The sequence below is a fragment of the Rhinolophus ferrumequinum genome, chromosome 13 (genome assembly GCF_004115265.2).
Source record: "Rhinolophus ferrumequinum isolate MPI-CBG mRhiFer1 chromosome 13, mRhiFer1_v1.p, whole genome shotgun sequence".
Classification (NCBI taxonomy): Eukaryota; Metazoa; Chordata; class Mammalia; order Chiroptera; family Rhinolophidae; genus Rhinolophus; species Rhinolophus ferrumequinum.
Genome location: NC_046296.1, coordinates 41,127,064 through 41,151,816, shown reverse-complemented (window position 1 = coordinate 41,151,816; position 24,753 = coordinate 41,127,064). Strand labels below are relative to the sequence as shown.

The following is a 24,753-nucleotide window of genomic DNA, read 5'->3' as shown; positions in this document are numbered from 1 at the left end:
ATTTTATTAAGCTACAAACATTTTCTGTAATTCAACATAAAGATAATCGTACTTCCTGCTTAAAAGCAGTTAACTTCTTTGAAATAATAATTTAAAATTAGTCTGTGTAGCATTCATATATAGATACACTTACACAAACATATATACATGTGTATATTTTTTAAATCATGTTTAACAGTTGTCTTTTGGAAAACTTAAAAACCTATGAAGAATTTAGGACTAGGTCAAGGATTGATTCAGTAATAAATTTCATGCACCAGGAAGGCAGTTTTAAAACTACCAACTTAAAGATTCTAAATTCATTAACTTATAATATATCATAAACGTGTACAGCTATTATAACTTTTGCTTTTTAATAGCTTTTTATACATCACCTTATGATTTTGCAATATAATGAGTACTTACCTTGCTCCAAAGATTTATATCCACACACCTGCAGAGGGCAGCAAAAGATTAAAAATAAACCCAGAGGTTTAAAAATTTTAAGTTAAAACATACTAGCAATTATATGCAATGCATCCAGTTCAAAATCTTAAAATAAATGTTTCCAAAATCAAGTTGAATTTTCAGGAGAAGGTAATTTAAAAAGGTTGATTCTCACCTACTTTGAACCCTCAAAATAAAGGTCAGTTTGGGCAAGAATCATCCCTAAATCTTGGGGTCCAAGTTTGACGATGGAACAGAATATTTGCATGGTCTCAAAGTGCTTATTACTTGTAGTGGTCAAAACAGTAACCATATAATGTAGATACTGAAAAACATCTTCACCTGGTGATTAAAATTAACATCACTAATGAGCTGCTGATAGACATTCTGAGATTTCAGATCTATTAGTAACTCCCCAAGAAGGACACAATATCATTCCGGTGGAATTCCAGCCAGGAAGTATAACCTGAAGCTAATTGTGGAGAACCATCATGAGGAACATTCTGTAAAATACCTGGCCTATAGTCTCCAAAAATGGTAATGTCATAAAAGAAAGACAAACGCGGAAGAACAATTCCAGATTAGAGAAAATTAAAGAGAAAAGACAACTAACATTCATCTCTGAACTGGATTCTGTATAGGAATGGGGGAAATATGGAAAAAGAAAATAATTGGTAAAACAGGAACATAAACTGTATCAGACAAAAATATTCCATCAATATTAAACTTCCTAAATTTGCCAACTGTGCTGTGGTTGTGTAACACAATATCCTTGTTCTGTGGAATTACATACTGATATATTTAAGGGAAAGGGTCATTATTCAACTGAAACCTAAATAGCTCTGAAAAAATAAATTTTATGTATCTATATGTGTATACGTGTGTACACAGGCTGACAGACAGATGGAGGGAATGAATGATGATAATGTGGCAAAAGGCTAAAAGTTAGTAAATGGAGATCCAAGAGTTCTCTGTACTCTTCTTGTAACTTTGTGTACATCTGAAATTATGTCAAAGAAAGCAAAACAGAACAGCTCACCCAAATTTTGCCTATTTAAATGAAAAGCCCTTTACAAAACAGGATAACCAATGAACACTAGTCACTAGTCTTACACTACTTATAAGCTTTGTAAACTTAATGTCTATAAGCTTTGTATGTTTAATTCAAACAAATAATCTACTTTAAGACCAATTATGTGTGTGTGTGTATACACACATATACATATACATATATATACATACATACACACACATACATTATAAAATGCCCACAGAACTTATAGGCCTTTATAAACTTGAGGTTGGGCAGTTTTGGGTGGACTGAGTTTAGGTATAGTGAGTTAATTTATTTTTACTTTAAACTACTGGTAGACACAAAAACTTAGATGGATTTCAGGGGCATTAATGCTGAGTGGAAAAAGGCCTATCTTAAAACATGATGTACTTCGAGTCCATTTACATTACCTTTGTAGAATAACATATTATAAAAATTGAGAACAAATTAGTGGTTACCATTGGTTAGGGATGGTGGAGGGAGACTAGTATGACCACAGTGGCGTAGTGCCAGGGGGATATTTGTAGTGATGGAATAGTTCTGTGTCTTTATTGTGGTGATGGTTACACAAATCTACACGTGATAGGGTCAGAACTACACACATACATTGTACCGATGTCCAATTACTGGTTTTGATAATGTACTATAGTTAGGTAAGATGTAATCATTGGGGGAAAATGGATAGAGAGTAGGTAGACTTTCTGTGCCCTATATATATATGCAAGTTACTGTGACTCTATAACTATTTCAAAATAAAAATACGAAGTTTCATGCCGCTCTCTGTAATCCTCTTCCTTATGATGAAATCATCCCTCCCACTGAAGCATATTAAGAAAAAGTTTTGAAAAAGAAGAATCTTATTGATAGGTGGGAAAAAAAATGTTTATGAAGTCCTGTGTTTAGCATAGTGTTTGATTTAGGAAAAAATTTCTTTGAGAAATCAGTTAACAGAAGAAATGGTAAACTGACCTAAAAATCATATCTCTAGGCTGTAGCAGGAAACAATTTCTCAACTATTACAAGAGAGTTTTCATCTCTGCTATCCACTGATTTCAGAGAAGCCTCCTCTGACTACTTGACATTTCCACAAGCAAAAAAAAAAAAAAATGATTCTCTCTTTTTATTTTTTACAAAGAAACAGTAAGTGAAAGAAGAGAACTCAAGACATGAGGACAAAATGGGCAGTGATGAATAAGACACAGTAAAAATTTATACTGATAAAAAATTAGGCATCTTTTTTGGTTAGGCAGGAACAGCTATTACATCTAAGGAGTTGGACGGGAGAGGGAGTCAGGGAGGGTTGCTGGATAGAGTTTACAAGGAAGTGAGAGGCCAATGCCCCAAAGCGTACAATATTAAGTAGCAAGACTTGCAGTGATTTGTCACCTTTCCCGTATCATGTACTCTTTTGGGAATCTGGTGAATTTTTCTTCTCAATTACTGTTAATTTTGTCAAGTGTGATAATACTACAATGGTTATATTCTTTTATTTAAAACAAATTCTGATGTGTACATCAGGGGAAAAAAGGAGTGGGGATGGGAAAGAAACAGATGAAACAAGATTGCCAAAAATCTTAACTCGAAGCTGGGTGATGAGGACTTTTGTGAATGTGTGAAAACTCTCTAATAAAAAATAAACACCATCTCTGGTATAAATTTTGCATCTCTATTCCAACTCTTAACATTAATAAGCTGGGTTTCCTTTTTAAAAAAGCTATGTTAGACATATCTTTGATCAAAATATTAACAACATAGAATAAAAAATACTGCTAAGATATTAAGCTGCCTTCAGACCTCGCCTGAAGAACCTTAGACAGGCATGGAGATAAACTTGATAAACTTTCAAAATAGTATACATATTTAAAACAAGTGAAAGTAACTAAAAGCACTATCTTGAATGTGAAGCTTCATGATAAATGACACAGGTTCAAAACAAAACAAAACAAAAAACAACCATGCAGCATCTTCCAAAGTAAGCTTTTGTGAAGAATAGTTAACACTTTTTCACTGCATGTTCACGCCCTAATCCACTACAATCTGGCTTCTGGCCCCAAACCTCCACTGTATTCTGGCTAAAATTACCACTAATCTCGACTCAAAATTCACCTAACACTTTTAGTCTCTTGTGACTATGTTTTGAGATTTGTGTTGTTGATCACTATCGGCCAGACTCCAGCGATGCCACTTAGTCTCTTTCAGAAATTCTTTCTCTATCATCTGCTCCTAAAAAGCAATCCTCTGTACTAGGTTCCAAGTGCATTATTATTATTTTTTAAGACCATCCTACACGTAGGTATTTAAATTCCTTCTTTCACAGAAGAGGAAACGGACTTAGAAAGGCTAAGCATCTTCATCTATAGTCCCACAGGCACCTCAAAAGACCGCTCAAAAATGTTGCTCATCTATTCATGTTGTCCTTACCTGGTAGATGTCACCCATCTGCTCTTACCCTTGTCTCCCCACTTCAAATATCCACTGTCAAGTTATCTTCATTATGTAAACTTTCAATGGCTCAAAAACTATGGCTCATGGTCCAAACCTAATACCTTAGAATGAGATCATTCAAGAAGAACCCCAGGCTACCATTTTGGCTTTATTTCTTGCCATTATTTCATGCTTTCCTGAGCTACCACTTATAATCTACCTTTAGGTCCCCAAATGCACAGTTCTTTCAGGCTCATGCCTTTGCCTGAAATGCCTTCCTTTCCTGTAGACAATGCTCAGCGCGGCACCTTCTCTGCATGTGTTGCCCTGACCCATCCCGCCCCTAACCTTGGCTGAAAGAGAGTACCTTTGCCTCTATACATTCCTACTTATCAAGAGTAGTTTGCAGTTGCTTTCTTACTTTCTGGTCTCCAACTATGAACAACTAGAAGGCACGAAGATTCCTATCCATCCTTGATTTTACTTATTATCTTGCAGTCCCGGTCTTTGGCACACACTAGTAAGAGCTAGTATTTTCTGGGCACTCACGACTCATAGTTCATAAAGCACTTCCCCTCCCCCTGTAAAACCCACAAATGAGAGCCTCACTGTCTGACTGAAAAGAGAATTTTAACGTCTGGAATTCAATTTAGCGACTTTCAATAGGACTAGCATCAGAAACTTGATTATAATTCAACATATGAAAAGCAGCACCACTTCAACAGTTCAGACTCCCACTGGCAAAGTTCAGGCTGTTGCCACATGGTCAGAAAACCCCTCCTTAGATCACAGAGCTCTTTTTCTGTGGACTACAAAGACTTACATGCCTCCACAGAAATTCTGAAACACTTCTCTTTTTGCTATGTTATATTGCCAGCCAAGTTTTGAACTAGCTTCAGTGACAGGTTGCTTCTTAGAAGTGACTCAGTGTTTCTGGTGGTGGAGTTTTCGGTAACATATAAAATGTTACTGCCCTCTTTCTCATTTGAACTCTGTTCAGCCAGTGCTATTGTTAGGAGGAAAGACAGCCTTACTCTTAACTACACATCTTCTTGCCCTAGATTTGACATAAGAACTTACTAATTTTATCAGTCAGCTCTAAATGCCCTTTAAAATATACTCTTAAAAATAGCCTTATTTTTTGAAAACGTTTAAAAGCAAAAATTCCCTAATAATCTTGAACAATCTCACCCTAACTAAGCAGTACTGAATTTATATTTCTATGGCTGACTGACTTTGCCTATATGTTAACAGACAATTTAACTTATAATTTGGAAAAAACTAGGAAGGCGTTACACTTGATTGGTAATCTCATTTCTTGAGCTTATTATTTTACAGAAATACTAATTTGCCACTCTAAAAAGATGAAGAAAATAGTATTGGGTTTTCAAAAATATTTGAATATTTGAATATTTGAATATAAGGATAGCCAAAAAACCAATTAATCTGCGCTAAAAGAGGTTACAGAAGACATGCTAAGAACTACTGCTTCACAGACCCTGGACCTAGCTAGCACTAGGAGGCAGATTATACTAGAGGTTGATAAGTATTCCAAAAATTGCATTCCAATATTTAAATGCATATCCAAGTTTCCCTTAGGATTAAAATGACTATGATATCTCATTTAATGTTCCACACCTTCTTACATTTCTGATAACTGTGAATAATTATTTTTGGTAAGGAGTAACTTTAAGTCAATGTCTTGTGTGCTCATCTTTATAGGGGTTGCAGGTAGTTAATTTGGACTCTGTTGGGAACGCCAATCAGTATTCAGTTTTCTCCTACCCACTCACCCAATTCTAAAGACGCTACAGGACAATAGGACCCTGAGAAGCACATGACAGGTGACCGCTTCAATAGTTATAGTGAATGTACTGACAAAGGGATTTTAAAATATATATATATGATTCAGCATCGAATGAAATAGAGGCTACATCAATGCCAAGATAATGGATTGTAATGATACTGATTATGTTTTGATTTTATGTTTTTAATTTTGAGGGTGGGAGGGAAAGAAACAAATCACTTCTAGTCACAAATACTTCAAATTATGCACATATTTTTATGAATAATAACAAATTACCACAACCTAAAACGTTCCTATCTACAGTAAGAAAAATTCATCAACATAATCTAGTGTTACAAGCTACAGATTTAAAATACTTTCCTGGAAGGGCCTAGTTAACACTGATTTTTACAGGGCAGAGTACCAGGGGCGAGACCTTGACAAAAGAGAGAGCTCTGGGTGTACAGAGAGTTGTCTTCAGTCTTCAGCTGACTACTCAAATTACTCAAAAGCATCTGTGAGTCAGCAAAACAATATGAAGCCGAGGAAACTACCTGAGACCTTTTCAAAGTCTCTGAAAAAGATAATTCCCAGAATTCACAGGGACTGTAACAGTTCCTATTCCCAATAATCGCTAGGTATATAGGGGTTAGCAGGCAGAGTATTCAAAAGGAGACGTCTTAACATTGGGGCTAAACTAATTTAGTGGGAATAATCCTAGACTAAAGGCTGCTCCAAGTACTGCCCAAAAAAGTATAAAAGCAAGCATAAAACTGTTCTAAGTAACTTAACTCAAGACTCTCAGAACAAAGCTCAAAAATATTTAAACAAACAAAAATAAAATTAACAGTATCAGCATAAAATCCATGTCTGGCATCCAATCACAAATTACAAAGCAGAAATGTATGACACATAGTGAGGAAAAATTAATGCCACAAATGACAGAATTAGCAGACAAGGACATCAAAACATTTATCATTAATAATCCCATGTAGTCAAGAAGGAAGAAAAAGTATGAGCATGTTAAGAAGACATGGAAGATAATTAAAAAAAAAAACAACAAACTGAACTTCTAGAAATGAAAATATGCCTGAAATTAAAATATATTCTAAATGTATCTCTGCCTCAGCCAAGCTTCTGCACTGTTAGTCTACTTCCTCCAGAATAAAGGACACATTTCTCTGTTATTTAAAATATTTCACAATCTGACCCCAACCAACATCTCTGATCTCAATAATAAATACTTCTGAAATCACTGGAATGCCTAAAAATAGAGGCAGAAAATAAGGCCTGAATAATTAATTCAGCAGCACTGATCATATACCAGATATTAACCTACTTGTTGAAGATAGTGCAATAAACCAAACTAATATGGAGCCATGTTCAACAGTTGCCACAAATCTTTGTCACAAAATAATAGCAAATAAATATGCATGCCCTTATTTAGAACCGTTTATTTTTCTAAATTACTGTGACTTTGGTTACCTAATTTCTCAGCCCACAATAGATCAAAAACAGCAAATTATTTAAGTGTGTGTAGGTTACTCAAGGTAAACATACTGAAAGCTGTCAAGAGTGACAGCAAAAAAAATCTGACAGCAACAATTATGACACAAAATTAAAAAGCAGAAACAGAGAAAACATAGCAACCAGATATATTTATTAGTGGGGCAAGCAACTCTGCATACTTTAATTAAGCTACTAAAAGCTCAATGAATGACTTAGGTATATATCAGAAGATACAATTTGTTTTCTTCCACCACATTGGATCAACTTTATAGTCCATGTACTTTGTTTAAAGAAGTCTAGGATTTAGGAAGTATAACTGACATTCAAACTGACTAAAAAACATGGAAAACTTTTTCCAATCTTTTTTCAAAAATAACTATGTGAAAATGTTACTATATTTGACTTTATAATTCATTACGGGTTCTTTTTTTTAAAAAAAATTTGGCTCTACCAGCATGTTTGTCCACTTGATTACACATTCTGTATTTTTCAAACTTTAAAGACATAGACCTTGGTTTCTTGTTCTTTTTAACCTCACACAAAACTGAAAAGAGTGAGAATTGCACTGGCTAAAGAAAGGGGAGCAACACAGAATCCCACCTACTTTATCTAACTCTTCTTCCCTGCATTGGAGATTTTTGAGACATCTACAGAAAACTCTAGTCCTCCAACCAATGAACAGACTAAAAATTACTGGGATTAATATCCGAAGTCATTAACACTAAAAATACAGAAATGACAAAATTAGAAACTCATCCTTTTGAAAACACCACTGTTAACAATTTATTCCACAAGGATTACCAATGGCTGCTAAAAACACTGAATGAAAGGTGCTAGGAAACAAGACACAGTGTCTCAAAGTATCTCTCCATAGACTTTTTAGTAATTATAAAGGGGGGGGGGGCGAGGTCCCTTTGCAAGGGACAGAGAGAGATATGGGGAACACCACTATAACCAAGTGATCAAACTAAGTTGATGGCACTGATAGTGGACACTTGACATTATATCTCTCGATACGATGAGAAATACTTATCACCTATGAAGTATTCTTGTTAAAAATGTTCCATCTGAGTCTGATCATGAGAAAAATGTCACATAAAAATGTGGGAGGGACATTCTACAGAGAAAATAGCCTGGACTCTTCAAAGTCAGTATCACAAAGACAAAAAAAAAAAAAAGTAAAGGAATTGTTTTGAATTAAGAGAACATAGAGACATCAAATGTAATATATGAACTTAACTGAATCCTCAATCAAAAAGTAAAACAACTATAAAAGGAAGTTCTAGAACTGAAACAATCTAATATGAACTACATATATTAGATGATATTATACTGTTAAATTTTTAGGAATGATATTGGTATTGTGATCCTTCTTTTTGAGAAATAGCTGCAGGATCCAGTATTGTGATGTCTACAACTTTAAGTGGTTCAGCAAAAAAGTGTATAGAAGTATGTGTGTGTGCATATATGTATTAGAGAAACAGTGTCTGAGAGAAAAGCAAATAAATATTGCTAAATATTAACAAATGGCAAATCTACATAAAAGGAATGTGGATGTTTTCTTTATTATTCTTTCAACTTTTCTTTACATTTGAATATTTTCGAAATAACAAAAGTGGGAGGGAAAGGTCATTAACACTCCCTGAGCTCACAGAGGAAGAAAGTAGTATTTATAATGAATAAAAGTCACCTGGTACTTAAATACTCAAAGCATAAATTAAACATACATGCAAATTTGTTTATAACTCCAACTCGCCATTTTCACACAGTGCTTTCTTCTTTGAAACAAGACCTTTACCAAATCTGTGTATTTCTTGGAAAAGATATAAAAGGCTGCCTGAACTCAATGCAACTAGTACTTAGTAGGAAGAATAAAACAAGATAAGATTATTTCAGGTAACTAGTATATTAGAAGATTTGGGAGAGTATCTGTCTTTTCCTCATACAGTAGGTCAAAAAGACAAGAGAGTGGGGTTGACCCGGTGGCTTAGGCGGTTGGAGCTCCATGCTCCTAATTCCAAAGGCTGCGGGTTCGATTCCCATCTGGGCCAGTGGGCTCTCAACCACAAGGTTGCTGGTTCAACTCCTCGAGTCCCACAAGGGATGGTGGGGCTCTGCCCCCTGCAACTAAGATTGAACACGGCGCCTTAAGCTGAGCTGCCTTCCAGATGGCTCAGTTGGTTGGAGCGCAGGCTCTCAACCACAAGGTTGCCAGTTCGACTTCCGCAAGGGATGGTGGGCTGGACCCCCTGCAACTAGCATCGGCAACTGGACCTGGAGCTGAGCTGCGCCCTCCACAACTAAGATTGAAAGGACAACAACTTGACTTGGAAAAAAGTCCTGGAAGTACACACTGTTCCCCAATAAAGTCCTGTTCCCCTTCCCCAATAAAATCTTTAAAAAAAAAAAGGACAGGCGCAATCAGCCCACATTCAAGTAAAGAACATTATATAAGGTGATCACCTTACCTCCTAAAGCCTAGAATCAGGCTGCCTCTCAAAGAACCAAATGAGAAAGACAATGTATTTGATTCCACTGCAAAAGAAAACGATCATCATTAAATCTCAGACCAAAAACAAAAAAAATGATCAACTTATTTGGAAACACATTTATTCTGGTATCTTTTAATTTTCATTTTGGAAATTTTATTTTTACAGTGGAAATGTTTTCACATCAAATTAATTACATAATGTAGTCCTATATATTTGCAACATAAGCTATCCTTCTAAAACATTTTCACAAATATATACAACCAATGAATCGATAATTTTTTTTTTTCATATAAATGGCAGTCACGAATCTACCAGCATACTCAGAGTCAGCCTGGTACACATACCAAGGCTACAGGTTAAAGGACAATGTGGCACTATGAAGGGAGAGACTAACTACTCTAAAGTACCTCTGTCCTTTAAAGACAGTAGATGAGGGGAAACGTTTTTTTCTGAGAGTGGTGTTGGGTTCTGTTCAATCATTCACACTTCCTCATTCTATTTTCCACTATGATCAATGACCTAACATTCATGCAAGGGTGACTATGTAAAGTCCTAATAAAACAGGTCTTTACCTCTGCTATGTAATTAATTTTATCGATCTTTAACTCTTCTGAGCATTTGTTTGCTCTCCTCCTCATTTTGGCACTTAACAGTCTACAACCTTGTAAGTTTCAGTGCTGACATTGTAAGCCTGATTTGCCTTAGTATTAGGCCTTCTATTTAAGGCCTGATTCTTCACATAACCCTGGCCATAACTAACAAGGGATGGAATCACAGTAGGAATCTCCTGAATATAATTTTCCCTGTCATTGTATTAAAACGGTGCCATATTATCAGTAATTGATATAATCTTTTCAGTATACATGTAATGTGGCTAGTAAATAATCTAAGATGGATGGAATCAGAGAGGAATTCATAGTGAAGGCAAATTCTGAAGACAGAATTAATACAGTTTAAGTGAAGATTAAGATACCTGGTTAAATTAAAAAAAACAACTCTCATGGGAAAAGTCACAGTAGATTGTAACATTATTTGCTCATCTCCCCAATGATAAAGAGAAATGGCAGCTCTGATGTATGTGTGCACCCAGATTTATGTATGTATGTGTGTGCCCAGATTTCTCTGCTAATGCTTCTGTTTTCATCCTGTCAGTATGAAAAATTTATATAGTACGGAGTGGAAGACAAAATCAATATACTCAGAAGCAACCAGCGTTAATACCGAACTTTCAACTCAAAAAACTATTCAACTACTAGTCACCATTTTTCATACTGAACACTTTGCCTTTACCTTAACAATATTATGATGAACTATTTTAAAATAACATATACACAGGTAACATATATCAATAATTTGGTTTTTACAAAGCGTCTACCTATACAGTTTAAATATACATTTAATCAGAGCTTAACTCTGAACATTTAAGAGTCAGAAATTGAAGTTTTTACATTTTGTTTTAAAATATTTTTTTCACAAGATCCAAAAAACTCTCAAGTAGTAACATCATGGATATGTTCAAAAATGAAGACTTTTAAGTCATGTCTTATTTACTAAAATGTAGTATGGTGAAAAAAAATAAGGGTAAAGTTACAAGATCTTGGTGCTGATTTGATCACTAACTTTGGGCGAATCATCTAACTTCTCTATGCCTTTCTTCATCTATCAGTGGAGGTAATTTTATTAACATGTGATGAACGTTGTAAAGCACCGTAGCATTTATAAGTGTTTATTTGTTGGTTTTTGTTAAGGAGAACTGGAAGATGGCTACATATAACTTACGGCTACAATAGGTGTTAGTTTAGAAAACACTTTCAGAAACAGTATCTCGTGGTAGCTAGGTAGATAGGTATTAGAATACTATCCCCATTTCATGAAATTGAAGCAAAGTAAAAAGACTTGTTGCAGGTCCCATAATCAGAGGCTTAATTGTGAACAAGACCCAAGTCTTCCCGGATCCCAAGTCTAACCTACCATGTTATCTCCAAGGTCCTTTTAACTTTAAAATTATATCCAAATGATCCACAAATTCAACTCATAAACATCTTATCAGTCTGACTTAAACAAAACATATAAAAATTTCTTTGCTTTCAAGGAAGTTACCTTAAATTCCATGGAGGTCAGCAATGAGGGCATGAACTACCCTGTATGCTTTCAATAGTAACTGAAATCAACAACTATTAAGTTTATTGCTAATGTTGCATACTTACAAAATGATAAAACATAGTCTAAGTTCCCATTTAGTGCTTCACATCTCAATTCAGCTAGAGAAAATATGTTACTTTCAGGTAGACATCCATTTTCCTAGGGATAAAGCACATTTCAATAATAATATACCTCAGCTAAAAACATTCTGATGTGCCATTCAAATTTCCTTTTTTGCCATGTCTTTGGATCACCATATTCTTTGATAATCTCTCATTTTTAAAAATTATTTTCCAGAACAATACATAAACTGAATCACTGGACTTTAGCAAAAGCTATGAGATAAAGTTCCAACATTCCAAATCAAATGTTTATCTTCAAATTCAGATAATCTGTCACCCTTAGAATGCCTTCCTTCTAGGAAGACACTGAAAAATGCTCTAATTTAAAACAAAATAAAAATTCAATGCATTAATCTAAAATGATATTTTGGGGCATAAAGTGAGGTAAAAATCATAGTTATCTCCAAATGGTTAATCACTTGTCCCAACATCATTTGTTTAATAATTTAAGTACATGAGCCCAAAATTAGCTCAAATATATTTGATGAGTCACTGTATAGTAGCACAATATTAAAAACCACCCAATCAATAATAAGCAACGAAAACAAGTAAATTATGGTATATCTATACAAGCATAAAAAATAACGAGTAGAGTTACATACTGTAATGGAAAGTTGCCAAGTGAAAAAAGGATTTAGGGAAATAAGAATATGTGGAAAATATACATTTTTAACAATAAAATATTTACAGTACAGGCTCAAAATACTCAGCTAAGTACTTAGGGAAGAGAAATAAAGACACTCAAGATAAACTCTACCTTTCAGAGGGTTATAGTTATGTAATTATTTCAAAGAAAGAAAAAAACACTCTAATAGTAGAAAAATCAAGGCATCATGAGAATAACCACCTAGGAAACAGATCTTTTGAACCAAATATTTCTTGAAGTATTTGGGGCTCTGCAACGTTGGACAGCACTTTGTTTTCAAAATAGAAAGTGCAACGCTTGCTGATCAATGCACTAAGGAGATTTCTTCATATATTCCTCCATAAAGGCCTTCCCTATTCTGATAGGAATAGGAAGCACTGGGAGGAAAATAATGCTTTGGAGTCAACCAAAAGATGATTTAAAAAAAAAACAGAACATATAGTAAATATACTATGAGTGTATTTTAAAAATTCAGATAGAAATGCAAAGTAATATTCAAAAATAAAAAATTACAATTGCCTTGTACAGTGGGATTAGGAGCAAATATTGTTTTATTCAATTGTTTTCTGATATTGGCACATTGTCTTTTAATATACAAGAAAAATGCTGCTTTGTTTTTTAAGTTGTTTTTTTTTTAACTACTACAGATGGTACACTAACGAGTATTTTTACGAAGCTTTAGAAATTATATACAGACATGACCATTTTTAGTGCTGAGCTTAATAACTTTCCTTTTTTCTTTTGGTTACCACAAAACATTTGGAAGGAAAGATATTCTCTTCAATTATGAAATTAAAACCGTCCTTTTACTCACCTGCAAAACAGCACGAGCTGACTTTACACTATCAAAGGATGGAAACACGTAATTTATGAATGTCTCTTGATCAGGATTCACTCCAATTTCATGCATTCCTTTGAGGACTTCAACTATACCTGTGAGATAAAATTCACAAGCACAGAGATAAGAACTCAGAATCAATTAACAAAAGATCAGAAAGTCTAGTTCATTTACTTTCTAAATCAGAATGAAGGAAAGGTACTCAGTATTTTGTGTAAAAGAAAGCAGAATAGCAAAAGAATTAAGAAATAAAATAAATGAAATTCTGTAATATGGAAATTATGATAATAAAGGTCCCTACTTAACTCTCAGGGCAGTCATTAAAATTAAAGGAAAAAATGTGTGAAATTCTAAAAAATATTACATAAATGTTAATAGTAACAATAATGATTTAACTTTTTTACCTGTCTTAAAATACTATTAACAATTTTTCAATTTTCCTTAGATGATGTGTAGAGTAAATGTAGCATAAGCTAACTATATGTTTGAAAACAGGCCAACAAATTGACAATTCTTATTCTTGTACAAAATACTTCATCCAATTATCTATGCCTCAAATACTTTTTAATCTCTTGATTCTTCATTTTTCCAATAATGTTTATCAGGGAAAGGGATGCATTCTGCTTATTTAGATGATCTGTGTTACTAGTATTTTTAACTTATTTAATTTTCTAACTGAAATTAAAGCAGGTTTAAGAAAACATGGGTTCACACCGTTACTCAGATAAGCTCAGTCACTCCCTCAGACATTCTGAGGGAGAATAACTTTAGTCAGATGGGAAGAGTGAAACACTTATTGATAAGGGGAAAAAAGGTGATGATGTGACATAACTACATACATCCTCCTAAAAAATACGATTCATATTTCTTTTTTTAAAAAGATTAAAATAATCATATGTTAACTTAAACAGGGATCCCAAATCTCTGTGAACTTAGAAAATCTAAACTAAGTCTAACATTTCAAATGTAGTCATGAGAAAGTTTATGAATTGAAAGAAAAGTTTTTTAAGAATTAAAACAGTTCAAACTTTGGGGAAGGAAATACATACAGTTTACCTGAGCAACTTTCACCAACTATGGTCGTTTACTCCACATGATTTTAGATCTAACCAGAGCACTCACTTCATTAGCAGGCAATTTCTTACTTTTTGAAAAGTATCTTCTATTCAAACACTTTACTGAACTGGAATTTATGCTTTCTCATTGGCCCTTCCTTATATATTTTACTCTTTCTACATTCTTTATTTTTAGTTTTTCTAAATATACCGAGGGATGTAGATCCTCAGTCATTGCAGGTTATTTCCTCTCATTCAGGCCAACCTGCTAAAATTCTGAGGGGTAACTTTTCCACGTATGCCACAGAGAAAAACAGTAGTAAGATGAGCCATGAGGAATTCATGGTAAGAATCTTTCTTAGGTGTTTGTGATGGCTAAATTTATAGCCAGGAAAATTCTAGAATTCAATAAAAATTGCTGACCATTCTTGGTTCAGTTTGATCTGACCCCTAAATATCTTTCTTTGATATCCTATTTATTTATTCCATAGGAGACACTCTACATCCTCTATCACTGCAGCCATTATTTCCTTCTGTTATTTCTATCAATTTACATATGACTGTCTATAGACAAAGAACAAGTTCACTGCACTAATTAAGAATGTTATTTTCTTATTTCATACTAAAGAAACTATAGAGAATACATTCAGCTATTTCCCTGTTACATGAAGAAGACCGTAGACTATATTACTTTACTATTACTTTGGATCTCCTGCAAAGGGAGAAACTAGTTTTTAAAAACTGTAAAACAGTTGACAGTATCTTGTACTATCAAGTTACCTTTCTCAGGTTTTATATTTTTCCAGATAAAACCTTCATGGATTCTAGGGGGGCGAGTCAGAGGGAAGGTTAGGTGAAAAAGGTGAAAGGGATTAAGAAGTACAAATTGCCAGTTACAAGACAGGTCACGGGGATAAAGCACAGCATAGGGAATGTAGTCCATAATATTGTAATAACTATGTATAGAGTCAGATAGGTACTAGACTTATCAGGGTGATCACTTCATAAGTTATATAAATGTCTAATCACTATGTTATACACCTGAAACTAATATAATATTGCATGTCAACTGTAATTGAAAAATAATTTTTTAAAAAGACTGTTGGTTTAAAAACCTGATAATACTTTTAAAAATGTTCTTAATGTAAAAATCGGTACCTAATTTTTAACCAATAGCTAAGAATTTTCATAAAATAAATTCAGCATAACACTTACAAACGTCTAGTATGGAGGTGTTATGGTATTCAAAACGAGTATTTAAAATAGGAGAACAGAAATCCTCAGTTCTAATCCCAGCACTTCTGGCAGCTAGATGTGGAACCTACGGTCAGTTACTGAATTTCTCTGTGGCTCTCAGTTCCTTCATCAATATAATGTGAGCTTTCAACAAGGCACCTCTGAAATCTAAATTCTAAGATTCTAAGATGGATTCCAGATAAAGCCCATTTTTCTCCAGCTTGAGCTACAACTATAGAGAGAAATTATCTGAATTCTTTTATGTGGACTAAGTAATAAAAATGTGGTAACCAATTCACGTCTAGATACAGAGCTAAGGTTGAGGAAAGCAAATTTACCTGATGAAAAAACAAACATTTCAACAGAGGTACCAAAAGTATTTTCCTATCTGTGTAAAAGGTGGACAATACTAATATGTTCAAAGATTTTCATAGAATGATGTAAACTTTTTGTGGTTCAAAAATACTGGGTTAAAGGTTACTTCTTGGAGTTTTCACAACTGGAGGATATGCAAAGAGTTAATCAACTAGCATATTGTTTTCCAGAGATTTTTCTAAAATGGATTTAGAGACTTTTATAGCCAGAAACAATTAGGGAATATTTGTTTCACTATTTCCTTTAAACCAGAAGACAGCTATATATTTAAAATAAAATTGCAATATGAAAGTCTGCTAAAAGCACTTTTTTTGTTGTTTGTGCATTTTGTTTGTCACCCAGTGTCATACTAACAACTCTGCATCTCATTCTAAAGCACATTATACTGAGATAAAATGAAAAAGAGCATTTTTTTGTTTCCCCAAGGGGGAAGTACTTCTGTTAAAAGCATCTTTTTATGATACTCCCCTTTCTGAATTACCAATAATGCAAACCAAAGAATTAGATCCTGTACTCTAAAATTTAATATTTGTTCAATTCTTATTCATATCCTATAGACATCCCATGTGTACAAGGGAAAAGTCTGCTAAATGCTTAAACGTACTTAAGAACCTGAAAGATTGAACGTTTCTGTCCTTCAATCAGCAGGCTGTCAGGTCATGAGCACTCATTTTGCAATAGAAGTTTTCTTTCCTTTCCTATTATTGTAACTCAGCTAAGAAAAAAAAGACTGGTCCACAAAGAAAATGGTCTGATGATATATAACTTTATCATTAATGAAGCTAGACAAACTAATTTCAAACACTATATGTAAAATCAAGAACTAAAGAATTTTAGAAAAACTTAAAAATGATGACCTGTTTAAAACTACACTCACAAGTTTGAATATAGATCAGAGATGAATTAAGAAATGAAATGTAATTAAGATGAAAGAAATCCATTCCATTTGTTTTTTAGAATCTTTACATAATACTTTACTATGATTTAAATCAATTCTATTTTCTCAGAAGATCTAATACTCAGGAATAAGTATGCTTTCCCCAAAAATTCAATTAGATGTGTATACAAACTATTACAATGGATCTTTGAACCATTACCAATCCGTAGAAGGCAAAACCTAACCTTGAACATTTTTCTCCTTCTGATGTCCAACTAGCAATGGCCAGAAATAATGAGTTCTGACAGGAAAACCTTCTTCCTTCAGAGCCTTCATTAGAGCTTTTGCTGAATCTGAAAGAGATACCATAAAATATTACAAAGCTACCTGACAAAAACTTATTTATGTTGGTTTTAATTATGAGAATTTAGTACCGGTTTTATTGGCTAGTAAAGCACACTGGAGTGTGAACTGTAAAGGAGATGTGTGCATCTGGGCTTCCTTTAACTTCTTACAGTAGTCTATCAGCTTCTCTGCAGGCTAGGGAAAAAAAGGCACACATCAGCTGGATCTACAAATATCTCAACCATTTGATATTCTGCAAACATTCTAATACTTTGGGGATGAAAAATTTGAACGCTTCATCCTCTTTCTACCCAATAATCTTAAAACACAAAAACAAAGTTTTCATAATATTTATAATTGGTCTAATCTCATAGTAGGATCTTGTATTTTTTTAAAAATCCTATTTCACTGCCTATTACATTGTCTAAATGTAAAAATGGAAAGAATACCGTATTCATAGTCACACAGTGTCGTAAAAAGAAACTGCCAAAGTCACTCTGACCATCTTCCCTTGATACAGGACAGGCTAATAGAACTTGGAATGCTGTATCTTCCAATTTTTCAGTGACTAAAAGCAAAATAAGGTTCATTGCATCTGGAAAGAAAACAAAGACATCTTTTTGTTACTGAAATTAACAACATTTTTATACTGTAACCAATATGAAGGACAAACTTATGAACTACAAACACCAAAAGGAGCTATCTACCTAAATAAAAATGAAACACTTCCAAATGAAAACATTCCCAAGTATTCATTAACTCAAGTCTCTTAGAGTCCTATGTCCATCCACAGTCCCTTATTGTTAAAGAATGCCCTTTTTATCATGTCAAGAATAATAATTCAGATTTTTAGAAAAATCATGAGAGTAAAATTTTTAAAACTACCTGGAATATATCTTCTTTCATATGTAATTTTTTCCAAAATTTCTGAGACATATTGAGGATACCCAGCTTTACTGAAGCTAAAGATAAGTTGCAATAAATCACGGTCCATAAGGTAAAGATCAGACTTCTCCACCTTCTCCAGAGTCTATAAAAAGTTCCACAAATTAGAACAAGTTAGAAACCAGTATTTTTAAATTAAAGCTAAATAAATCAAAATATCAAGATTTAAAATACCAGGAACGTATATCATCTAAAGATTTGGGACTTCTTTTATAAAACAGAAATATTCTATTTCAACAATAACTGTTACATTAACAAGATACCAAACTATAAAAATTCTCTACAACAGGTATCTTTGAAAACAGATATAAACTATACTTTTCTGCTTCATGTAAAAACGTAACGTAAGTTTACACAAATAATTTTAAAGTGTATTTATTTACACGATATAATCGTACCTGCTTAACATGGTCAATGTCACCCTTCTCAGCATATGCATTCAGTAAGGTTAGGTACGTGTCTGGACCAGGCTCAATTCCGGCCTCTCTCATCACTGTGAGAATATTCTCCGCGTTCTCCATATCTCTGCAAGTTAATGCAAAGAAAATAAAACAAGTTATCATAATACTTCCAACTGTAATATTATCATTCAATCTAAAATACATTACCTATGTTTATTAAAACTGAAAATCCTTAAGTGCCATTTAGAAACATGGTAACGTCAGAAAACGACAAACACATATTAAACTGGTTACAGGTTTCTGAAATAAAGATCATAAACATCTCCAATTTTTACAGATAACTTTTCCAAAAGAGAAACCAAATTGTGTAATAATTACACAGACATTAAATACCGTGTACTTTCATTAAATATGACTCAAATTTACCTTTTTAGGGAAAAATACATTTAGTACATTAGTCTTCAAAACTAAAAATTTTTTTTAGGGCATCAGCAAATCACTTAATAAATTTTACAAAGTCAGTTACTTTGGATCAGGCCCAATGTTTGTAACAAAAATTTCAAATGAAAGTTTTTATGAAACAGATAAATTTTAAGACTAAAATATTTTAAAAGTATGCATGTTCTATCTCACACACTCAAGATTGTTTTTGAGGAAGTAGATAAACATGGTTTAAGAATTTTCTACAATAATTCTATAATTTAAACCTCACTTGAGAACAAAACCTTAGGATAAACATTACCCAGCTCTTGCATGCCCTGTAACAAGAGCACTGAATACTGCCTCTGTGACTGGAAGATCCTTAGTTTTCATAAATCCAAGAATCTTGCTGCAATAAAAGAGAAATGAAAATAATCCTTGGAAATGTACATCAAAAACACGTTTTACAACATATACTCACAAAACTCCATTCCCTGAAATTATAGCAATTGTCTTGAAGTACTCTTGTTAAAAATAGCACTTTTAAAATCTGATTGTTTCTTCTATACTACTAATTAAGCTTTAAAAAGCATTAAGTTTAGTAAGGTTAATTTAGTTAAAAATGAGATTGTACATTTCAATTTATCCTTTATTTCTTAAACTCTCTAACCAAAAGCAGTAATAAATTTTATGCAAGCAGAGAAATGCCATAGCTGACTTTATAAAAATCAGCAAGATATTGTTTTATAAATGAGTACAGTTTAAATAGCTAAGAATGTTTCCTTTAGGAAATATCAATTTAAAAAAAGTAAAGCCAGCTTTATACCTCAACAATTTTAAACCACTGCTCCAGTAAATCAAATTTTTAATTAAAATAGCAATTTTTACTTATTGTTCCCCTCTTACACAATTTTATATTTGATCTAAATCACATTACCAAATTTGCTAGATTAAAATGCTTCTGAAGTAATTTCCCTTACTAAGAAGAAACTTGAAAAAAAAAAGAATAAGTATATTACAAGACTTATAAATGTGTTTGCTTAAACATAAATTTATAGAGCTCCGTACCTAGCACCTTCAATGTCTCCCACATTACAATAAGCCGCAATCAACCTTTGGTACGTCACCTGTCAATGAAATGAGCCAGTTATTATTTTTTTAATGGTCTTTTTTTCTGGATAAAAAAGAGTGGATGTGGCCAGTAAACATTTACAATAGTAAATACCTACTCGATTTGGTTGAATGTTTGCTTCCTCCATTTTTGCCAAGAAGTCAGTTGGTGAAAATTTATACTCATTTTGAAGGTAGACTTTCAGTAAAGCATTATAGTGACTTACATCATACACAGTACCTACAAATGAAATTTAAATCAAACTTTTACAAAACCACTTAAAATCATATCCTTTATCACAAAACATGTGCACTTAAATTTAACAAAGAATAAAATGATCACTTCGGTATTTTCATCCTATACTTAGACCCATCTATATAGAAATCCTATCAGAATAGAGCAAACTAAACATGTAAGACAGAAATTACTGAATCACTGTACAGTTACAAGTATCTGCCTATGCAGATATTAAGAGGTCTCTCCTTATGAAGCATAGTATTCCCTTCCTGTTAGAAAATGCTGACAATACCCCTGTATCTAAAGTGACTGGATGATTTTTTCATTATACAGCAGTCCTTGCTACATTACAGACATGCTGGGGTGGAGGGATTGTGACTGTGGTTTTATACAGGTAGGACTGTGCTGGCAATTTTGCTTATTCACTAACCAGGCTCTCAAAGTCTTTGAAGGCTCCACTTTCATTCCATCCCCCATTGCTGAACACCATGTCTACTCAGCTATCAATTATCTGTGTTCCAAGGCCCTGTTTTCTTTCTGTGCCCATCTTGCCTAAAGCCCTATCAATGAAGGTTACCACTCAGCCTCCCTATGCCCACTCATGGCATCATGGTCATCATATCCATCCAGTGCGAATATGTTTTACCAAATTTTCATGAATTAAATTTCTTATCTTTATTCACCTGCCACATAGGCACGTGGTCAATATGTGGTTATCAGTTTGAGATATAAGGCAGCAGTGACCTGTTCTATTAAATTAATATTTGTTTTTATCTTAGCAGACATGTAGAATGCTTACTATGTTTCAGGCACTGTGCTAACTGCTCTGCATACAGAGGCTCAATTACTCTTCACAACAGCTTTGAGGCAAATACTATCATCATCCCCACCCTACAAATGAAGAAAATTGACTTTTACTTGTCCAAGGCCACATGGCTAGTAAGGGACCATAAATCTGAACGTAGGTGGTCTGCCTTGAGAGCCCAATTTCTTAACCACCGTAATACTTTATATAGGGTCTTATACAGAAGCATGTGCGATTCAACATCTGCATATGATTACGCAACAAGGTTACCATATAATATCTATAAAACTTCTGAAAAATCATCAAGTCAAGAAAATGAACTTTAATAATGACTGGCTACAGCTGAGGGAAATTATATTCTATAAGTTCATAAAAGCATTCACTCTGGTTTGTTGAAGAAGCTGAGGAAACTGCTCAAAATCCAAATAACTAAAATGTATTCTAGCTATTCATACAGATTTTAGTTAAGATCAATATTCAACCTAACTCTACTACGTTTCATGCCTTTATTTCTACCACATTGGCATTGTGCTATGGATGACAAAAATGTTTCTGTGAATTCAATAGAAATTTTTAACCCCATATTTACTATTATGTCTAGTTAATTTTATGGGTAATTTCTTATTCGGACTGGAGGTAAAACCCTAGAATGGAGGGATTTAAACCTTAACTTGAAAAATGGATTGATTTAAAGAGTTCTAAGACATAAAGACTATTCCAGAAAAGATGGACAACTTGAACAAAAAAAGTTAAGGAGACATAATATTATTATGACATAGCCAAAGAAGTACACCAAAAGTAATTATATTAAAAATTTAGCACATGGCAACATTGAAATGAGATTCTAGCATTTCCAGTGTTTCCTCCAGAATCCCTTTTCGTTTGGAAATCTCAGTTCCAGTCTCAGATCCGTCAATAGCTCATTCTGTAACTTTAGACACATTACCTACACTAAAATATCTCTTACAGCTTTACAAGTTTATGAACAAGAGTCATACTGGCAATCTACAAGGCTTCTGGCAATATTAACTCAAAAAGTATCTATCAAGTGTAATATGTACGAAACATCATGCTACTGGCAAACAAAAATGCTATGGATTCCATTCTCAAATAGGATACAGAGGAAATACATGTTTGAGAACAACTGTAATAAAAAGTAAGTATCTTTCCATTGAGGTGTTAACATTATGACTGTTGTATAAGGGCTTTTTTATATTTTAGAATATAACCTTTTCACAAATATTTCTCCCAGTTCAACATGTTTTTCTTAAATTACGTGACTTATTGACATACAGACATTTCTAGTTTTCAGTCAATTCTTTACTTCAGTTAATTCTGTTACTTTTACACTTAGAAAACCCTTTTCCATTCTGAAATACATTTATTTTTATCTCAATTTTTAAAAACTTCTAAAAAACAAACTTGTCAACAAAATTAACTCTAGATGAATTAAAAACTGAGGTAAGGCTCTATCTTTATTCTATGTGCTACACATTTCTTGAAGAATATTCCTAGATATTTTATATATGTGACTGTATCCATTTTATCCATTTGATTTTCTAACTAGGAAAAGTTATAGATTGACTTTGTAATATTTACAACTACTTTACTGGAAATTGAGTGTATGGGATTTTATAGGTAAAAAAGCACGTCACCTAAAAAATAGTAATATCTAGCATTGTTTCACATCTTATTTCATTGCCATTATGCATGATACTTATTAGTTGTTGGCTTTAGATTTTAACATATAAAAGATGCATTCATTTATTCTTTAAGATTTTTTAAAATCAGGAATGAACGTTAGGTCTTCTCAAATGGTCTTTTAAGCTACTTTATTTTTTGAATAGGTACTATGTTCACAGTTCAAATCTGAAAAAGTATAAAAAGTATAGAGTAAAAATTATATCTAGTGTTTATTCTTCTAGAAATATTTTAATATTGTATGCACATAAACATATAAACATTTTTTATTTCAAAATTGTAACATATTATACATACAGTTCTGCACCTTAATTTTTTTTCACATCTTGGAGAATACCTGACATTAGTATATGAAGAACTCCATTTTTTGTTTAACAGTTTTATGGACACTCCATCATTTATTTAACCAATCCGCTAATGAGGGACATTATAAAGTTGGTTCCAATTTCTTACTATTACTAACAAGCTACAATGAAGAATATCCTTCTGCAAATATGAATACATCTGTATCTAAATTTGAGCAAATGGAAGAGTACATCTGTATCTAAATTTGAACAAATGGAACTGCTTGGTCAAATGGTATGTGCATTTGTAACTATGACAGATCAAAGGTCTTCTTAGTTTGTTCTCTTGCTTTGTGGCTTACTATAAAAGTAATACTTGTTATGGAAACTTATTTTATTCTTAATGCCCCTAGATGTCACTATAACTCATCAAATAAATCATATTACAAAAAAATTATGAATCAAGTAGTCTTTCCATAAAATTAAATTATATGCAAAGAAATTTTTTTACTAAAGCAAAAAATATCTACACCCTTTATATACATCAGATATTCAATCATACCCAATTTTTGAAGTTTGTCCCATATCCTATGAGCCAATTCTGTTCTCTCTGAGGACTTTAGTTCAGGCAAGAGAGAACCACAGCTGCGCAGCAGAAGCAAGGCTTGATTACCACCTGGGCAACCTATGAAAAAAGATTAACAGAACGTTTAACATAGTACCAATACCATATAAACATCAAATCTTAAACTGAAATCTATAAATATTCAAAAACCTCCTGCCTCCCTAAAAATATTGAGTACCTGTAAACTGAAAAACTCCTATCCTAATCCACAAGCATAATGTACAATGCTACTAAAAATTCTAAGTTCTTAAAAATTAGTCTCCTTTCTTAAGGCAGCTAAGCTTATGAATCTACTTAATCTGCAAGACTACAGAATACAAAAATACAAAGAACCTAATTTACGTGCAGTGCTTACTGCTATTCAAAGGCTAAGCTTCTTAGTATCTTAGGAAATAATACAAATCAGCACAATTAAACCCATGAATATCCATTTTAGGCTTATAAACAGTTACAAAACATGAACTTCCTTCTCCCTTTATCCATGTCCTTTATCTACATGTCCCTGAAAGCTGACTGTAAAAAAAAACAAACCACTTATTATATGATTCCATTTATATGAAGTATCTGGAATAAGCGTATCTATAGGATACAAAGTACAGCAGAGGCTGCACAGGGATGGGAGGATTTTGGGGGATGATGGGGGCATGGAGGTTTCTTTTTGAGGTGACAAAACTGTTCTGAAATAGTTATACAACTCTGTGGTGTATACAAAACTGTGTGTGTATACACCACAGTTATACAAAACTGTGGTGATAGTTATACAACTCTGAATAAATCAAAGAGAGAAAACGAAAAACAGTATTTAAATGCAAATTACAACTGACACTTCTTTGGTATCCCTCATTAGAGCCTATAGCTTCCTCATGTGACTGAAATCCATGGATGGGCTTTAGGAAG

The 24,753-nt window shown here is 33.2% G+C and overlaps 1 protein-coding gene across 1 annotated transcript in view; it reads right to left on the bottom strand.

The window, feature by feature from the left end:
- The window catches only part of LRPPRC (leucine rich pentatricopeptide repeat containing), a 94,894-nt gene that overhangs the window by 58,581 nt on the left and 11,560 nt on the right, over positions 1–24,753 (bottom strand). Inside the window, exons 3-15 of the mRNA XM_033124814.1 lie at positions 23,794–23,916; positions 20,323–20,444; positions 20,162–20,220; positions 19,416–19,502; positions 18,671–18,797; positions 18,213–18,357; positions 17,777–17,922; positions 17,417–17,522; positions 17,228–17,335; positions 13,416–13,534; positions 11,899–11,992; positions 9,668–9,734; positions 406–433 (exon numbers count right to left, since the gene is read on the bottom strand). Coding sequence (XP_032980705.1) covers positions 406–433; positions 9,668–9,734; positions 11,899–11,992; positions 13,416–13,534; positions 17,228–17,335; positions 17,417–17,522; positions 17,777–17,922; positions 18,213–18,357; positions 18,671–18,797; positions 19,416–19,502; positions 20,162–20,220; positions 20,323–20,444; positions 23,794–23,916 — 1,331 coding nt within the window. The remainder of the gene's footprint in view (positions 1–405; positions 434–9,667; positions 9,735–11,898; positions 11,993–13,415; positions 13,535–17,227; positions 17,336–17,416; positions 17,523–17,776; positions 17,923–18,212; positions 18,358–18,670; positions 18,798–19,415; positions 19,503–20,161; positions 20,221–20,322; positions 20,445–23,793; positions 23,917–24,753) is intronic.